We start from the raw sequence: 13663 nt of genomic DNA on the forward strand, positions 1-13663 counted from the left end.
GTGGAAAAAGTGGGAAGGCATTACCTAGCGCGACTCTGGCTGCAGATGCATCATAGTTGATCCAAAATGACACCCAGGACAGAATTGTAATCAGTGTGGAAGGCATGTAGGTTTGCAAAATGAAGTAACCGATGTTTCTCTTTAGGCGGAAACTTAGTGATAGACGTGGATATGCCCCTGGTTTTAAAAGAGAAAGGAAGAAAGAAAAGAAGGAAGAATGGGGGAAGAAGGTAGCAGGGAGGGAGGGGGAAAGGAAGGAAGGAAGAAAAGAAAAGAAAAAAGGAAGGAAGGAAGAAAGAAAGGTCATCATTGGATTAGAATCATCATCTCCTTTTCATACATTCGTGGATCAATAGGGAAGGAACATCTTCACCTGTTGTGAACTCCACCTTCTTGGACACCATCTTGTAGTCAACAATTGAAAACTGAGGAAGCTCGATTTTATTGACCCCGGTTACTGCTCCCTCTCCTCCATTCCAGTAAAACTCGATGTCATCAGTAGTATAGCCATCTGAAGTGAAGAAGCACAGCCTAGTCACACAGAGCACAGCTGGTCTAGAGATGCATTCTGAAGACAATTTTCCAGCCAGAGGAAGATTTATAGTAGACTAGGGCAAAGAGTATCATTTTGGATTTGAATGGTAGATAGATCCTACATCAAGTGCGATTTCTCTTGGGTTGGGAGTGGCTACCCAGAGGAAAGAATCATTATTTAGAACTCTCTGAACCTTTATAACCTGCTACAAATTTGTTTTTATTGTATCTATGGATAGGTGCTCTTTTATTAAAGTAAGGGGTGGTTGCATTCTAGGGCTCTGGAAATGAATTTAGATTATGTATTATCTAAGAACAAAAACAGAATCAAATGATAAACACAGTTATTAAAAGGAAGCCTAGAGGTTATGAGAATATAGTGAAAGATCAGATCTTAAATAAATGATCAAGGCAGGGAAAAAGAAACACACAGGCATTGGAGAAAAGGAACCAGGAGGATAGCGAGCGCGCGAGCGCGAGCGCGAGCGCGAGCCCGAGCGCGAGCGCGAGCGCGAGCAGCGCGCGCGCGCGCGACCGCGACCGCGAGCGCGACCGCGAGCGCGAGCGCGAGCAGCGCGCGCGCGAGCGCGACCGCGACCGCGAGCGCGACCGCGAGCGCGAGCGCGAGCGCGAGAGCGCGCGCGCGCGACCGCGACCGCGAGCGCGAGCGCGCGCGCGAGCGCGAGCGCGAGCAGCGCGAGCGCGCGCGACCGCCACCGCGCGCGCGCGGCGCGAGCGCGAGCGAGCGCGAGCGCGAGCGCGAGCGCGAGCAGCGCGAACGCGAGCGCGAGCAGCGCGAGCGCGAGCGCGGGCGCGGGCGAGGGGGAGCGCGAGCGCGAGCGAGCGAGCGCGAGCGAGCGAGCGCGAGCGAGCGAGCGAGCGAGCGAGCGAGCGAGCGAGCGAGCGAGCGGCGAGCGAGCAGCGAGAGCGAGCGAGCGAGGAGCGAGCGAGCGAAGCGAGCGAGCGAGCGAGCGAGCGAGCGAGGAGCGAGCGAGCAGCGAGCGGGCGAGCGAGCAGCGAGCGAGCGAGCGAGCGAGCTAGCGAGCGAGCGAGCGAGCAGCGAGCGAGCGAGCAGCGAGCGAGCGAGCAGCGAGCGAGCGAGCGAGCGAGCGAGCGAGCGAGCGAGCAGCGAGCGAGCGAGCGCGAGCAGCGAGCGAGCGAGCGAGCGAGCGAGCGAGCGAGCGAGCGAGCGAGCGAGCGAGCGAGCAGCGAGCGAGCGAGCGCGAGCAGCGAGCGAGCGAGCGAGCGAGCGAGCGAGCGAGCGAGCGAGCGCGCGCGCGAGCGAGCAGCTAGAGCGAGCGAGCGATCTATCTATCGAGCTAGCGATCTATCTATCTATCTATCTATCAATCATCTATCTCTATCTATCATCTATCTATCTATCTATCTATCTATCTATCTATCTATCTTCTATCTATCATCCATCTATCTATCTATCTATCTATCTATCTATCTATCTATCTATCTATCTATCTATCTTTCTATCTATCTAACTACTCACTTAGAGAAACTAAAGACAGTTGAAAGTGTGCCCCTGCCTTGGCATGGAAGGTGCTATGTTCATGGTCTGCTCATGTCTTTCTGTTCTGTCCCCATTTATCAGTGGCTGTGCTGAGTCGTGATGGTGTACAAGAGTAAATTGTATAACACGAATAATGCAAGGATATGTTTTAAAAAGTCTAAAAAATATTGGCTCATTTAAAATACATTTTTTTACCCATTAAACACACAGTAGATTTTTCCATTTTCTTTTAATATTCACCTCAAATAAAGAAGAGTCATTTTTTAATTAGAGTTACTGACACATGTTTCAAAGATAACCCTAAGAGCTCTTTGTAGTATGCATTATGCTGGCCTAGTTTGATTAAAGGAGTAACATCTTTCCAAGATTTTTTTTAAAGTTTAAAATTTGGAAGCTGAATATAAGTGTCAAAGAAGTGCATCAATTTACCACTTCAAGAATGACATAAATTTTAGTCATTCTTCTTGTCCCCCTTTGAGGGTATGTGTGTCACAAGAAAAAAAGTCTCAATTTTACTTCTTAAAATAATTAAAATTACTCTTCAAAAAATTTTAAAATTCGTATTCCTGAATTTATTGAACAATAGCTGTCTTATACCTGGTACCCTGTAAAATAACCATTTATTGCAACATATTACAGTATATTTAATTTCTCATTAAACCATGACCAATTAGATTAAAGAACTTGCCCTTTCTTCAAAGTATAATATCTGTATGAAATAATCCATCTACAATGACCCAAACATAAACATGAAAATAGAAGACGTTTACCGTTATAGATAAACATTGTTTCTTAGAGGCTGCATGGTCCTCTTTACCTATGGGGCTCAACACAATCTACCTGGGACTAATTGATGCTTTGGGGATTTATGTCAAACTTGGGTATGAAAGTGTGACACTGATGTTTAACATTGTTTTGAGTATCTGTTAGGAATCCATGAAAAGATACATACGGAGATAGATGGTTGGGTGATGGATGGATGGAGACACAGATAGATGTGTGATGATGGGTAGAGAGAAAGATGAGTTATGGATGAATGGAGAGATAGATACGTGATGGACAGATTGATAAGTAAACTGATGGGTGATGGATGAATGGATTTTAGATAGGTGATAGAAAAATTGATGATGGATAGATGGAGACATAGATATGTGGTGGATAGATGAGTGATACATGGATAGCTGAATAGACGGATAGCTGACAGATGGATAGACAGGCATACAGTTATGTAGACAAATGGATCGAGAAGCACATAGATGTATATAGTCTCCACATCCAGGAATTAAAAGCTTCTGACTTGCTCTAAGTTTGCTAAATTAACAAGGTGATAGATTTCAACGACCAGCTGCTGCTTTGTTGTCAGAATACAGGGGGAAAATGTAAGCAGAACTTCAAGTTGTGAGAGTCACAGGCAGTTTGTAGTTTGAGTTAAGAGAGGAGAAGGGAGTGGGTGAGGTGAGCCAAACTGGCAGCCCTGTTAGATCCTACTTCTGGGCAGCAGCATAACACTAAATAAAACTTGAATGTGACAACCAGCCAAAGCAGATTTTAATATTCACATTCATTCTCTCTTATGTAAAATTTCCCTTCCCACAGCCTAGGTGGCCCAGTTAAGTGTCTTCTGGAAATATTAAATGGAAAATTCCAAGCATATACATATCATGAGCTTGAACCATACATCATTCTTAGCTGTGCTATGAAATCCCATGCTCTCCTGCTTTAGTTCCTCCATGATGCAAGAGACCTCTGTCCAGCACATTCTTGTTGAGCTGTTTATGCTTTCCACCCATCTGCCACACAGTAATCATATCAGTTCTCCAACTGTCTCAGTACCACAGTGCTCACACTCCAGCAACCCTTCTTGATAGCCATAAGTTTTGAATCCCCAGTTTTTGGATATCAGTCACCGCTGATGTAATAAGTCAACCAAACCGAATCAATAAATCCAGATTTAATGAACAGAACAAAACTTGCCTGGGTGACTTAGGAGGGTGGGAAAGGAATCACATGGTAAATATGACAGCCACGTCTTAAGTAGCCTATTGCCATGGTCTTGAGCAACCCTGGGGAGGGACTAATTCTTGATGGGCTTTCTGAGAAGTGAGGTTACTGTTTGGTGGACTTTCTGAAGGGCAGGGTCTGGGGAGAGAGAGAGGGGTGGGACTTCTACTTAATCATCCCAGACTCTGGGATGATTATGGTGTGCCAGGGGCTCAGGTGGAGCTCCCACCAGAACACCTAGTACAATTATATTCACACAAGCCTGAATGAAGTTTGTTATAGTTGTCATTATGTATGTTCCATTTATAACTGTTTCTGTTTTATTGTGGTTATTATTTATTCTTTCTTTTGTCTAATTTATGTCCTAGATATGTATGTAAAGGAAAAGCATAGTCTATGTGGGGTTGGGATATGCAGTGCATTGGGCATCTATCTGCCGGACGTCTAGACACGTACCTCCCTGTGGCTGAGTAGGGACTAGAGAATTCAATAACTTAGGCAGTCAGTGGTCTGGGTCTTTATTTCCAAGCTCATTTCACTTTGTTTAACTAAAACTCATTACTCACAGCGCTGTAGGCACCGAGATAATTACAGATGATTTGGAAGAAAAAGAGAATGCTCACTCCCATATATATAGATGTTGGAGTTCTCATGGGAGCAATAATGGCAGTTGGATCCAAGCGAAGATTAGAGGCCTAGAAGCACACTATTATTCAAAGGTTACAAGAGAACATTTTGCCACAGAGAAGGAACATCAATTTACTCACACCTAAACAATCTATTTACCAAAGGTTTTCCTTTATGAACCGGTGACTTCACACAGAGGTTCAGTCTGAGAACTCCAATACGAAGGATGTTGTTTCCTAGCAACAACCACAGAGAAGCACTCAGAATTTCCTCTCAGACCCTGGGGACTTCTTAGTGATGCAGAAAGTACAGAGAAAATTAAGCTGATGTCAACAGATAAAGATTCACAGAGCTGGTGCAGTGTAGAAGTGTCTGAATATTAGCATTCTTTCTGCTTGAAATAATTTATTTTGGAGGAATTTTCTACTCTACTAACTCTAAAAGATACTCTCCACTGTGCTTAGTAGAGCCATAGGAGTGGTCAGATGTTGTTTTTAGATGCATTGAGATGATGTAGAGGCTTAAAATTCCATCCAGGAGCAGAATACGTAAATGTATTTCGTTTTGCAGAAAAGTTTTTGCAACATAGCAAGTTTCATGGTCTTGATGGACTTAGCTCAATCCTTACAATACATTCTAGCTTAAGGCTAGGTGATGATATAGATTGTAACACTGTGAATGTGTCCAGCAAGGTTCATGTGTTGGAAACTTGGTTTATCAAAGAAGCAGTCTTGGGAAGTAGGAATTTTGGAGCTATTTTAATTCAAGAGGAATAAGCAGAAATACTGTTAGCTGTCTACCCCCCTTTGGACACAAGTGTAGGATCTAATATTGCCCCACTAAATTTTATCTAATTCAACTTCACTCACTATTTTATTTAGTCCATTAAAGTTTTCTTTTGCCGGGCGGTGGTGGCGCACGCCTTTAATCCCAGCACTTGGGAGGCAGAGGCAGGTGGATCTCTGTGAGTTCGAGGCCAGCCTGGTCTACAAGAGCTAGTTCCAGGACAGGCTCTAAAAAAGCTGCAGAGAAACCCTGTCTCAAAAAACCAAAAAAATAAAAAATAAAAATAAAGTTTTCTTTTTCCTTTGTTTATTTGGGTCTTTTTAGTTTTGTACTATCTCTAAATTTAGAAAATATGTTGTCATAATTTTAGTTGATTGAGATGAGTGTGGAGTGGCAGAGACAAGGAGTGTGTCCTTTAACATTCTCTTAGTGATATTCCTCTAGGCAGACAAAGACATTTTAAGCAGCACTCTATGCAGTGGTACCATCATTTATCCATTTAATGCTTATCTGATTGTTTTAGCCCCAAGTAGGCTTTTCTTATCACATTTTCTAGGTTCACTTGCTCTGAATCCTCATCAAATGAGATTAAATACGTTTTGACTTCTGGTGAGGAATATGAAGCTGCCTTGTTCGTGTTATAGAGTATCTGTTACCCTGTAGAGATGTGCCTCTGCCAAGGCACCTTCTGATTGGTCTAATAAAGAGCTGACTATCCAATAGCTAGGCAGGAGAAACAGGCGGAACTTCCAGGGAGAGAGAGAGAGAAGAAGGGGAGGATGAATTTGTGTGCAAGCTGTCACGAGGAGGCACAGAACAAGCGTGTGTGATATGTCACGAGGAGGCACAGAACAAGCGTGTGTGATATGTCATGAGGAGGCACAAAACAAGCATGTGTGATATGCCACGAGGAGGCACAGAACAAGTGTGTGTGATATGTCACAAGGAGGCACAGAACAAGTGTGTGTGTGTGATATGCCACGAGGAAGCACAGAACAAGCAGGACATGCAGGAGAGGTCACAGTATGAGCCCCGTGGTAGAATATAGATTAATGAAAATATGGGTTAATTTAAATTATAAGAGTCAGTGAGACAAGCCTAAGCTAATGTCCAAACTTTCATAATTAATGTCTCTGTGTCATTGTTTGAGAACTGACTGGTGGGACAGAGAAAGACTTGTTACACATTAGATTACTGATTCTGTCTACATCTTGAATCGTGCCCAGACTGAATTGATCTCATCAGCCTACATGTCAGCAGAATTTAGATTTCTTACCCTCTGAAAGAACTGAATGATGTCTTTTTTACTGTCAGCACCAATTGCCATGTGGTATGTGAACATCAGGTTTATGATTTTAAAAAAAATCTCTTCCCATCTTAATAAATGCCAGCAAAGCTACTCTGCATTCTGTCATGCAGATGAATATGCTTTCTGGAAATTTTTGACAAAAGATCAGAATCAAGGTTGCTCTAGTGATGAAATAAAAAATAGTCACAAGGAAATGCTAATCCTATTAATAGATGAGCATCTTGCTGTTTGTTTCCAGAAACATTTTTTCAAAACAAACAGCCCTCCCCCACCCCTGGCTACGTTATGCTACATTATAGTTGTGTCAACAATTAAAGGACAGAATAGTTTGTCTTGGAAAAAAAAAATCACATTTTTTTCCTCCTAGTTTTTGTGGCATGGTAAGACATAGATTCCTTTGTTCTTTGTTTCTGATACCAAACTTCTAAATTATTTGGAATTTCCTGGGTGGCCGTAGCATCTTTTGTTTTAATGAGGTGCCTCTCACAAGATAATCAGTAGCTTCGGAATTGAGGTAGGTTGCCAAAAGACCAGACCTCATTTGTGGTCTGAAATTTTTAGTTTTGTTTCCAACGCTAAAGAGAGGGTCTAGAGTTCATGTTAGTCACCAATGCTCCTTTCCTGAAAATCCTACATGACAGGGCTAAGAGAGCCTGTTGGCTGGTAAACACATCAAGGTGCTAGGAGAAGGCAGGAGAGGGCCCAGAGCTGTGCATCATCAGCCCCACCCTGCTGTACCTTAATGTATGCCCAGCTTCCATCAGACTATTCAGGAATGAACCCTTTACAATTCCCGTCTCATAGAGACAGCGCCCTTTTCCTGGCTCTTCTGAACTGTTTGGCAAATCATCTTCCTGGAGTTTGTTCATGGGAACCACAAGGCTGTGTCAGGTTAGATCTGGTATAGGCAGCCTGGATCCACCCCTGTGACTGACTGGCATATTTTGGAACTGAGCTCTTAAAACAATGGAGACTGACCATCACTGGGGCGTAGGCGTCTGGACTGAATTGAGTTGCCAAACATCTGCTTGGTGTACAGAGAGTAGGAGAATTGGTTGGCTTGCAGAAAGTCTGTAAACTTTTAGAAAAATGAACAAGAAGAGCTCACAACGTTCTGCTTGTTATTAGCAGTCACAGAGTGGATTTCTCTGAGAGCCCTTGGGTCATCGTTTCTTGTATAGTCTTGAAAACCCATTGATGGTCTCTAAACATTTAATGATTAATTCAACTTCTTGCACCATTTTCTTTAAAAATATCACTTGTGGCATGTTTAAATAGAATTTTTAAATATTTTAAATAGTGACTGCTAAATCTTGTTCTTAATTTCTGCCAAGTTCTGGATACAATCAACCCAAAAGGATGATTTTTCACAGGATTCTAGCTAAATAAAGCAATGTGCATGCTGCAAAATTCCTGAGAAATTTGTGTTTGGGATTTAGACAGCTTTATATTTAATAGTTCTGTTATGAAAGGGGAGGGACTTGCCCTTAAATGAGGTCAGGCAGTTGCTGTGATTGATGACAGCAATTTCTGATCTTAAAGATCCCTCTGCATTTGGGAATAGGTGTTTGTTAAAAAAAAATAGAGAGACCTTAATGGAATGTTAAATGATCCTTTTTTTGACATATGAAAGAGAATTAAACCTTTAAGTAGAGAATTTAAGTAAGTATTGCCAATATAGAAATGCTGTTTACGATTGTTTTAAAACATGATTTAAACATGGGTGTTCTTTAAGAATGCCTGATCTCTCTGGGATTGCTAAATTGTTTGTCATTCTTTTATTGCCAAGTTTAGAGAAGGGAGTCACTCTCAATTTTGAGATACATTTAATATTCCCAATTTAATTGTATTTTCTAAAGCATAAAATATCCTGGGGTGTAAATGAGATCATGAATGAGTAAAGCAAAGGCCAAGGCTTCTGCTCGGTAAATCACAGTGTTCTGTTCTCAGTTTCATGCAGGGGTAACTTTGGCCTGAAGCCATGGATTAATTTTGGATAAAAACTTGGATTATCGAATTTGCTTTGTTATTGCCACCTGATTTCCCAAGTGTGGGAAACCATTCATAATTTAAATTTTAAAGTATCAAAATACTTTAGTATTATTGTCTGTGAGACTATCCTTGGGGGTCTATTGTGTTTTGTTTTATTTTGATACTTCTTTCATTTTAAAAAATGTATACGTAAGGTAATTTCCCATTAAGAAATTCTGGCGATACAAAAGCTTTTTGAAAAAACACATTAAAATAGGAAAATATCCATAACTAATCTAAATCAGTTATGGTAAAAAAAAGTCTGTAGTGTGTTGTTAAGAGAAAAGAAATAGAAATTGTGTGTGTATGTACATGCATGCCAGGCTTGGGGTCCTCTCTATGAGCTTTTAGCCAGACTTATTTTCCTTTTGCTATGATAAAATACCTTGGCAAAAACAACATAATGAAGAAAGGATCTATTTTTGTCTTGGATATAGACCACCATGGTGAGGAAGGTGTGGCAGCAGGGGCACCAGGCTGATAAGTCACATTGCATTGGCGCTTCAAAAGCAGAGGCAGGACTAGGAAGTGGGTGGGCTATAAAATTGAACATCTTGTCAAGCTGTATACTGAGTCTTTATGCTTACATCTATAGACAGATGTTTTCCTCAGCCTTGGTCAGAGATGTCTCTCTCTGTTGTGAATAGCTAATGCAGAGACTCACGGGTGGTCTGGCACTAAAAAAAAAGTGGCTATTGAATGCTCTTCCCTCAACTGGACATTCACGTTATCCTTTCCAAAGCTGAGGGAATGCCAACAAAGAGGGAGTTGAAAGACTGCAGTAAGACTCAGGTGATGGGAAGAAGGGTTGTGGAATACTGTCATCTGTGAATGACGTGGCTGTTGCACATATGAGCTCACAACAGCTACAGTTGCTTGCTCAGGACTGCACCCTGGCAATGCACAGTCATGGATGGCAGGGAGTGCCCATCGGGCTAGCCGCCTCCCTGGATAGGCGTTGACAGTTGGTGGCTGCTGGAGGAGGGAGGAACATTGTCTTCAGTGATGTAGCCACTAGTGAGTTGCCCATTCTCCAATGGATAACTTCATACTCAAGCCCATGCCAGTGGCCCCAGTTAGACTCAACAGGCCACAAAACAATTGCAAAAACAAAAGCACATTGACATGATAGTCGGAGGGAGACTTGGTAGGAAGAGGGGGGCGATCGTTGTGGGAACTAGAGAAGACAGAGTGTTGTGACTGTAAGCAGAATGTATTGTATGTATACAATCGTCAAAAATAAATTAATAGTAAGAGTGGAGAGTGTGTATGAAGGCAGTGAACAGTAGTTTGATGTGGATGTTATGAAGGTGGACGATGTTTTCTTTGAAAACTTCAGTGTGTGAATATGCCATACTTTTGAAATAAAACTACCAGTAAACTGTTTTTATTTCCAGAAAATGACAAAATGTATTTTGAGAAGGGGGAACACCAAAATGAAAATTATACAGTTAGCCTGTAGAGGGCACCCAAGACTTTTAGACGAGACAGTGTTTGCAGCTCTGAAAATACTTTCAGTTAGGCTTAAGAAAGAGTTTTAGCTCTTTCACGAAGATTTTTAATTTTGGATCACTGATTCTCAGGAGGTTTTATTTTGAAATTAGCTTATATTAAATGATCCCAGAAACATTATGATTAATAAACCTTATCATAAATTCAGATTTAAAGTTAAGGATCTTTTTAAATAATGAAACTCGTTGGTGCCTAAAGCAAGTATGGCAAATAACCTGCTTTGGTATACTTGATGCCTGAGTTCTGGCCTTTTCACTGTTATTTTGAAAATGACAAGCTATATATAGTATTCCAACTATGTATACAAAGCAGCGAACATGGGTGTGCTGTGTGTGATATGAGCCCATTCCGCACAGTTGGGACCAAGTAGCCAAGAGAAGTAAGATATGTTAAAAAACACATCATTATGTCAGGCTAGAGTTCAATTTCTGACTTCACTGGTGAATAAGATTCTGACTTTTGCTCTCAAGTCCCGTTTCATTCACTTGCAGGTCACTGCAAATCCTCTGTGTTCAGTTTGCAAGCCTGATGCTTTTTCCATCTGCAGATGTAAGGGCTGTGGTTCCTGCCCTGGATTTTCACAGCCTATTGCTTACCATTGACTAGATTCATATACCAGGAAGATCTTATATGTTTTAAATAAGTAGACTTCATTTTCTAGCAATAGAGATTTCTCTTTGGCAAATCTCAGCTGTCTTCTGATATCTCACGTTGTTAGGATTCCATGTGAGTCAAATGTTGGGAAACTGAAGCCGTCCAGCGATTTGTGCCTGGAGCTTGTTTACACTCAATTCCAGGTGCTAGATCGGTGTCACAGAGGTTATTATATGAGACGTGTTGGTCACATTAATATCTGTGCTTTTAAAATTGCCTTGTTTCGGGGCACACTGAAAAAGCCCACTGTCTGATTATTATTGGTTTTTCTGGAATTGATTTTTTTTTTTGCTTTATGTAACTTGGCAGTTACATTGATGGAACATGTGGCGTGTTGCCATTTTCTTTATGTTGAAGGCTTTCTTTCAGATGAGCATGAAGTGGGAAAGCAGACAAATATAAATGCACTTTTAGAGCTGCCTGGTGTGGAACAGTTAGGGGGATAGCAGTCACGGAAGGGTATTGCTCTGTTGCTATTGTCCGATGTTTGGCCTGGAAAGAAAAGCAATGATGATAATTTTTACTTTTCAGGTGGGGAAAATGAAAGTGCCGACATTCATGACCTGATTGGGAAGGCGGAATGCTTCCACGTTTCTATCTCTGGAAACGGGGCCAATAATCTGTGCTACCTGACTCATAGGGAAGATAAAAAAGGTCATTTTGCAAAGTTACAGCTGCGGAGTGCTTCTCAGAGGCAATTCGTCATCCCAGCACTTAGAAGCATTACAAAAGCATCACAGGTGCTTCACGAGGAGTTTGGAGCAGTGGCTCTCAACCTTGGGTGCATCCCATTGCTTGGGGGGGGGGGACACTTAACGTCTAATTTTGGTTGTCACAAACTGGGCTGGAGTGCTATTGACATCTAGAGGACAGATGCTGATAGGCAGGGAAATGGCTTGCCAAAAAGACTTGTACCACGGTTGAGGAGCCCTTGCCCCCACCTAGTAGATGCTGTGCTCAGCAGAATGGTTCATGCTAGGATCAACTGTATTGTGATAGGAAGTATATAGAGATACCCAGGTTTATTCTGAGAGAAAAGAACTTGCAGGTATAGAAGATGCAAACTTATTTTGTAACCCAATCACAAATAGACATTTGTCACTGGCATCTAAGGCCTTATCTCTGTCACACTACATCTGATACAAGATATGGTTGTACATTTCTGGACTAAGCTGCAGGTGAAAGAGACAACTGGAAAACCTGAATGACAGGCTTGGGAAACCCTTTGCCTTTTGTATTAAAAGTTACTGGTTTGAAGAATTCTGATCATTCTAAACTCCTTCAACGATATAGTAGTTAAAGATACTCCAGGATGAGGATAAAGAGGAGCAAAGTAGATAAGAAAAAGAGTGAAATAGGAATTATGAATTGTAGAAGAACTATGCTTGCATGTGTCTCCCATAGGTTGGTTTTGGAGCAGTATGTGATGTCATCTACTCTCTATAATTCAAAGATATCAATGAAATATAGCAAACTCACACAGTCCCATAGCAAAAAAGCAAATAACTTCATTAAAGTGAGGAATAGATCTAAATAGACAATTTCTCAAAAATAAAGACATCAAAAACATGATTAACATTAATTACCAGAGAAATACAAATCAAGCCACAGTGTGCTATGATCTCATCATAGTAAGCCTGGTTATTACCAAGAAAGGCAAATGATAGGTCTGAGTAAGGTTGTGGAGGAAAAGGGATCATGGTGCATTGTTGGTGGCAACATAAATTAGTATAGCTACTGTGGAAAACAGTATAAAGAGCTCCCAAAATACTGTAAATAGAAATTTTATATAATGGAGGTGTAATATTATGGGGCATATATTTAAAGGAAACCCTAATCCCAGAGTGACACCCATACACCCCCATTTCACTGCAGTATTCACAAAAGTTGAAAAGTGGGAAGAACATCAGTGTTCATCAACGGTGAGTCGATAAGGAAAGTGTTGTATATATTCAAAAGGCAATACAGTGATGACATAAAATGAACACAGTCCTGTTATCACAGCAATCTGGATAGAAAGGTAGACTTTTGCATTACGTTGAGATAAAGCAGGCACAGAGATACTATAATCGCAGAATCGCACTCATATGCAGAATCTAAAGAAATTGATGTCATACAAGTTGGGAAAGAATTGTGGTTGTTTAATGCTTGGGGAGTAGTGGGGCACTAAGTCATAGCTAGGCAGTAATAATTAAGTTCTCATGTGCTGTTGTGCAATGCCATAGTTAGCTTTTGCTGCCAGTTTGACACATACCAGAGTCATCTGAGAAGGAACCTTCAATTAAGGGATTTCCCTGACCAGAGAGACTTGAATGTATATTTGTGGGTGATTCTCTTGGTTGTTACTTGATGATGAAAAAGTGCCCAACACACTGTGGGCAACAGCATTCTTTGGGCAGGTGGTCCTGTGATGGGAAATATTGTTACTCAGCAAGAGCCTGTGATGAGCCAGCAAGCACTCTTTTCCACAATTTTCACTTTGAGTTCCTTCAATGATTTTCCTTAATGATAGACAGTAACCTGTGAGCTGAAATGGACCCTTTCCTTCTTAATGTTGCTTTTGATAAATGTCTTATAGTAACAACAAAATCCATCTAGAGCACACAGTTAGCATTATATATAATGAATTTATATTCATACAACTTAAAGAAAAGATTCTGAGTGGATTCACCATTAAATAACTGGTA

The 13663-nt window shown here is 41.5% G+C and overlaps 1 protein-coding gene across 2 annotated transcripts in view; it reads right to left on the reverse strand.

Annotated features, from left to right (window-relative positions):
• Gabrb1 (gamma-aminobutyric acid type A receptor subunit beta1) overlaps positions 1-13663 on the reverse strand; it is a 389769-nt gene that overhangs the window by 19362 nt on the left and 356744 nt on the right. For both annotated transcript variants that reach the window (XM_038346557.1, XM_038346548.1), the window contains exons 6-7: positions 374-511; positions 25-177 (exon numbers count right to left, since the gene is read on the reverse strand). In XM_038346557.1, the coding sequence (XP_038202485.1) occupies positions 25-177; positions 374-511 (291 nt within the window). The remainder of the gene's footprint in view (positions 1-24; positions 178-373; positions 512-13663) is intronic.

Source organism: Arvicola amphibius, chromosome 1, assembly GCF_903992535.2.
Source record: "Arvicola amphibius chromosome 1, mArvAmp1.2, whole genome shotgun sequence".
Taxonomy (NCBI): Eukaryota; Metazoa; Chordata; class Mammalia; order Rodentia; family Cricetidae; genus Arvicola; species Arvicola amphibius.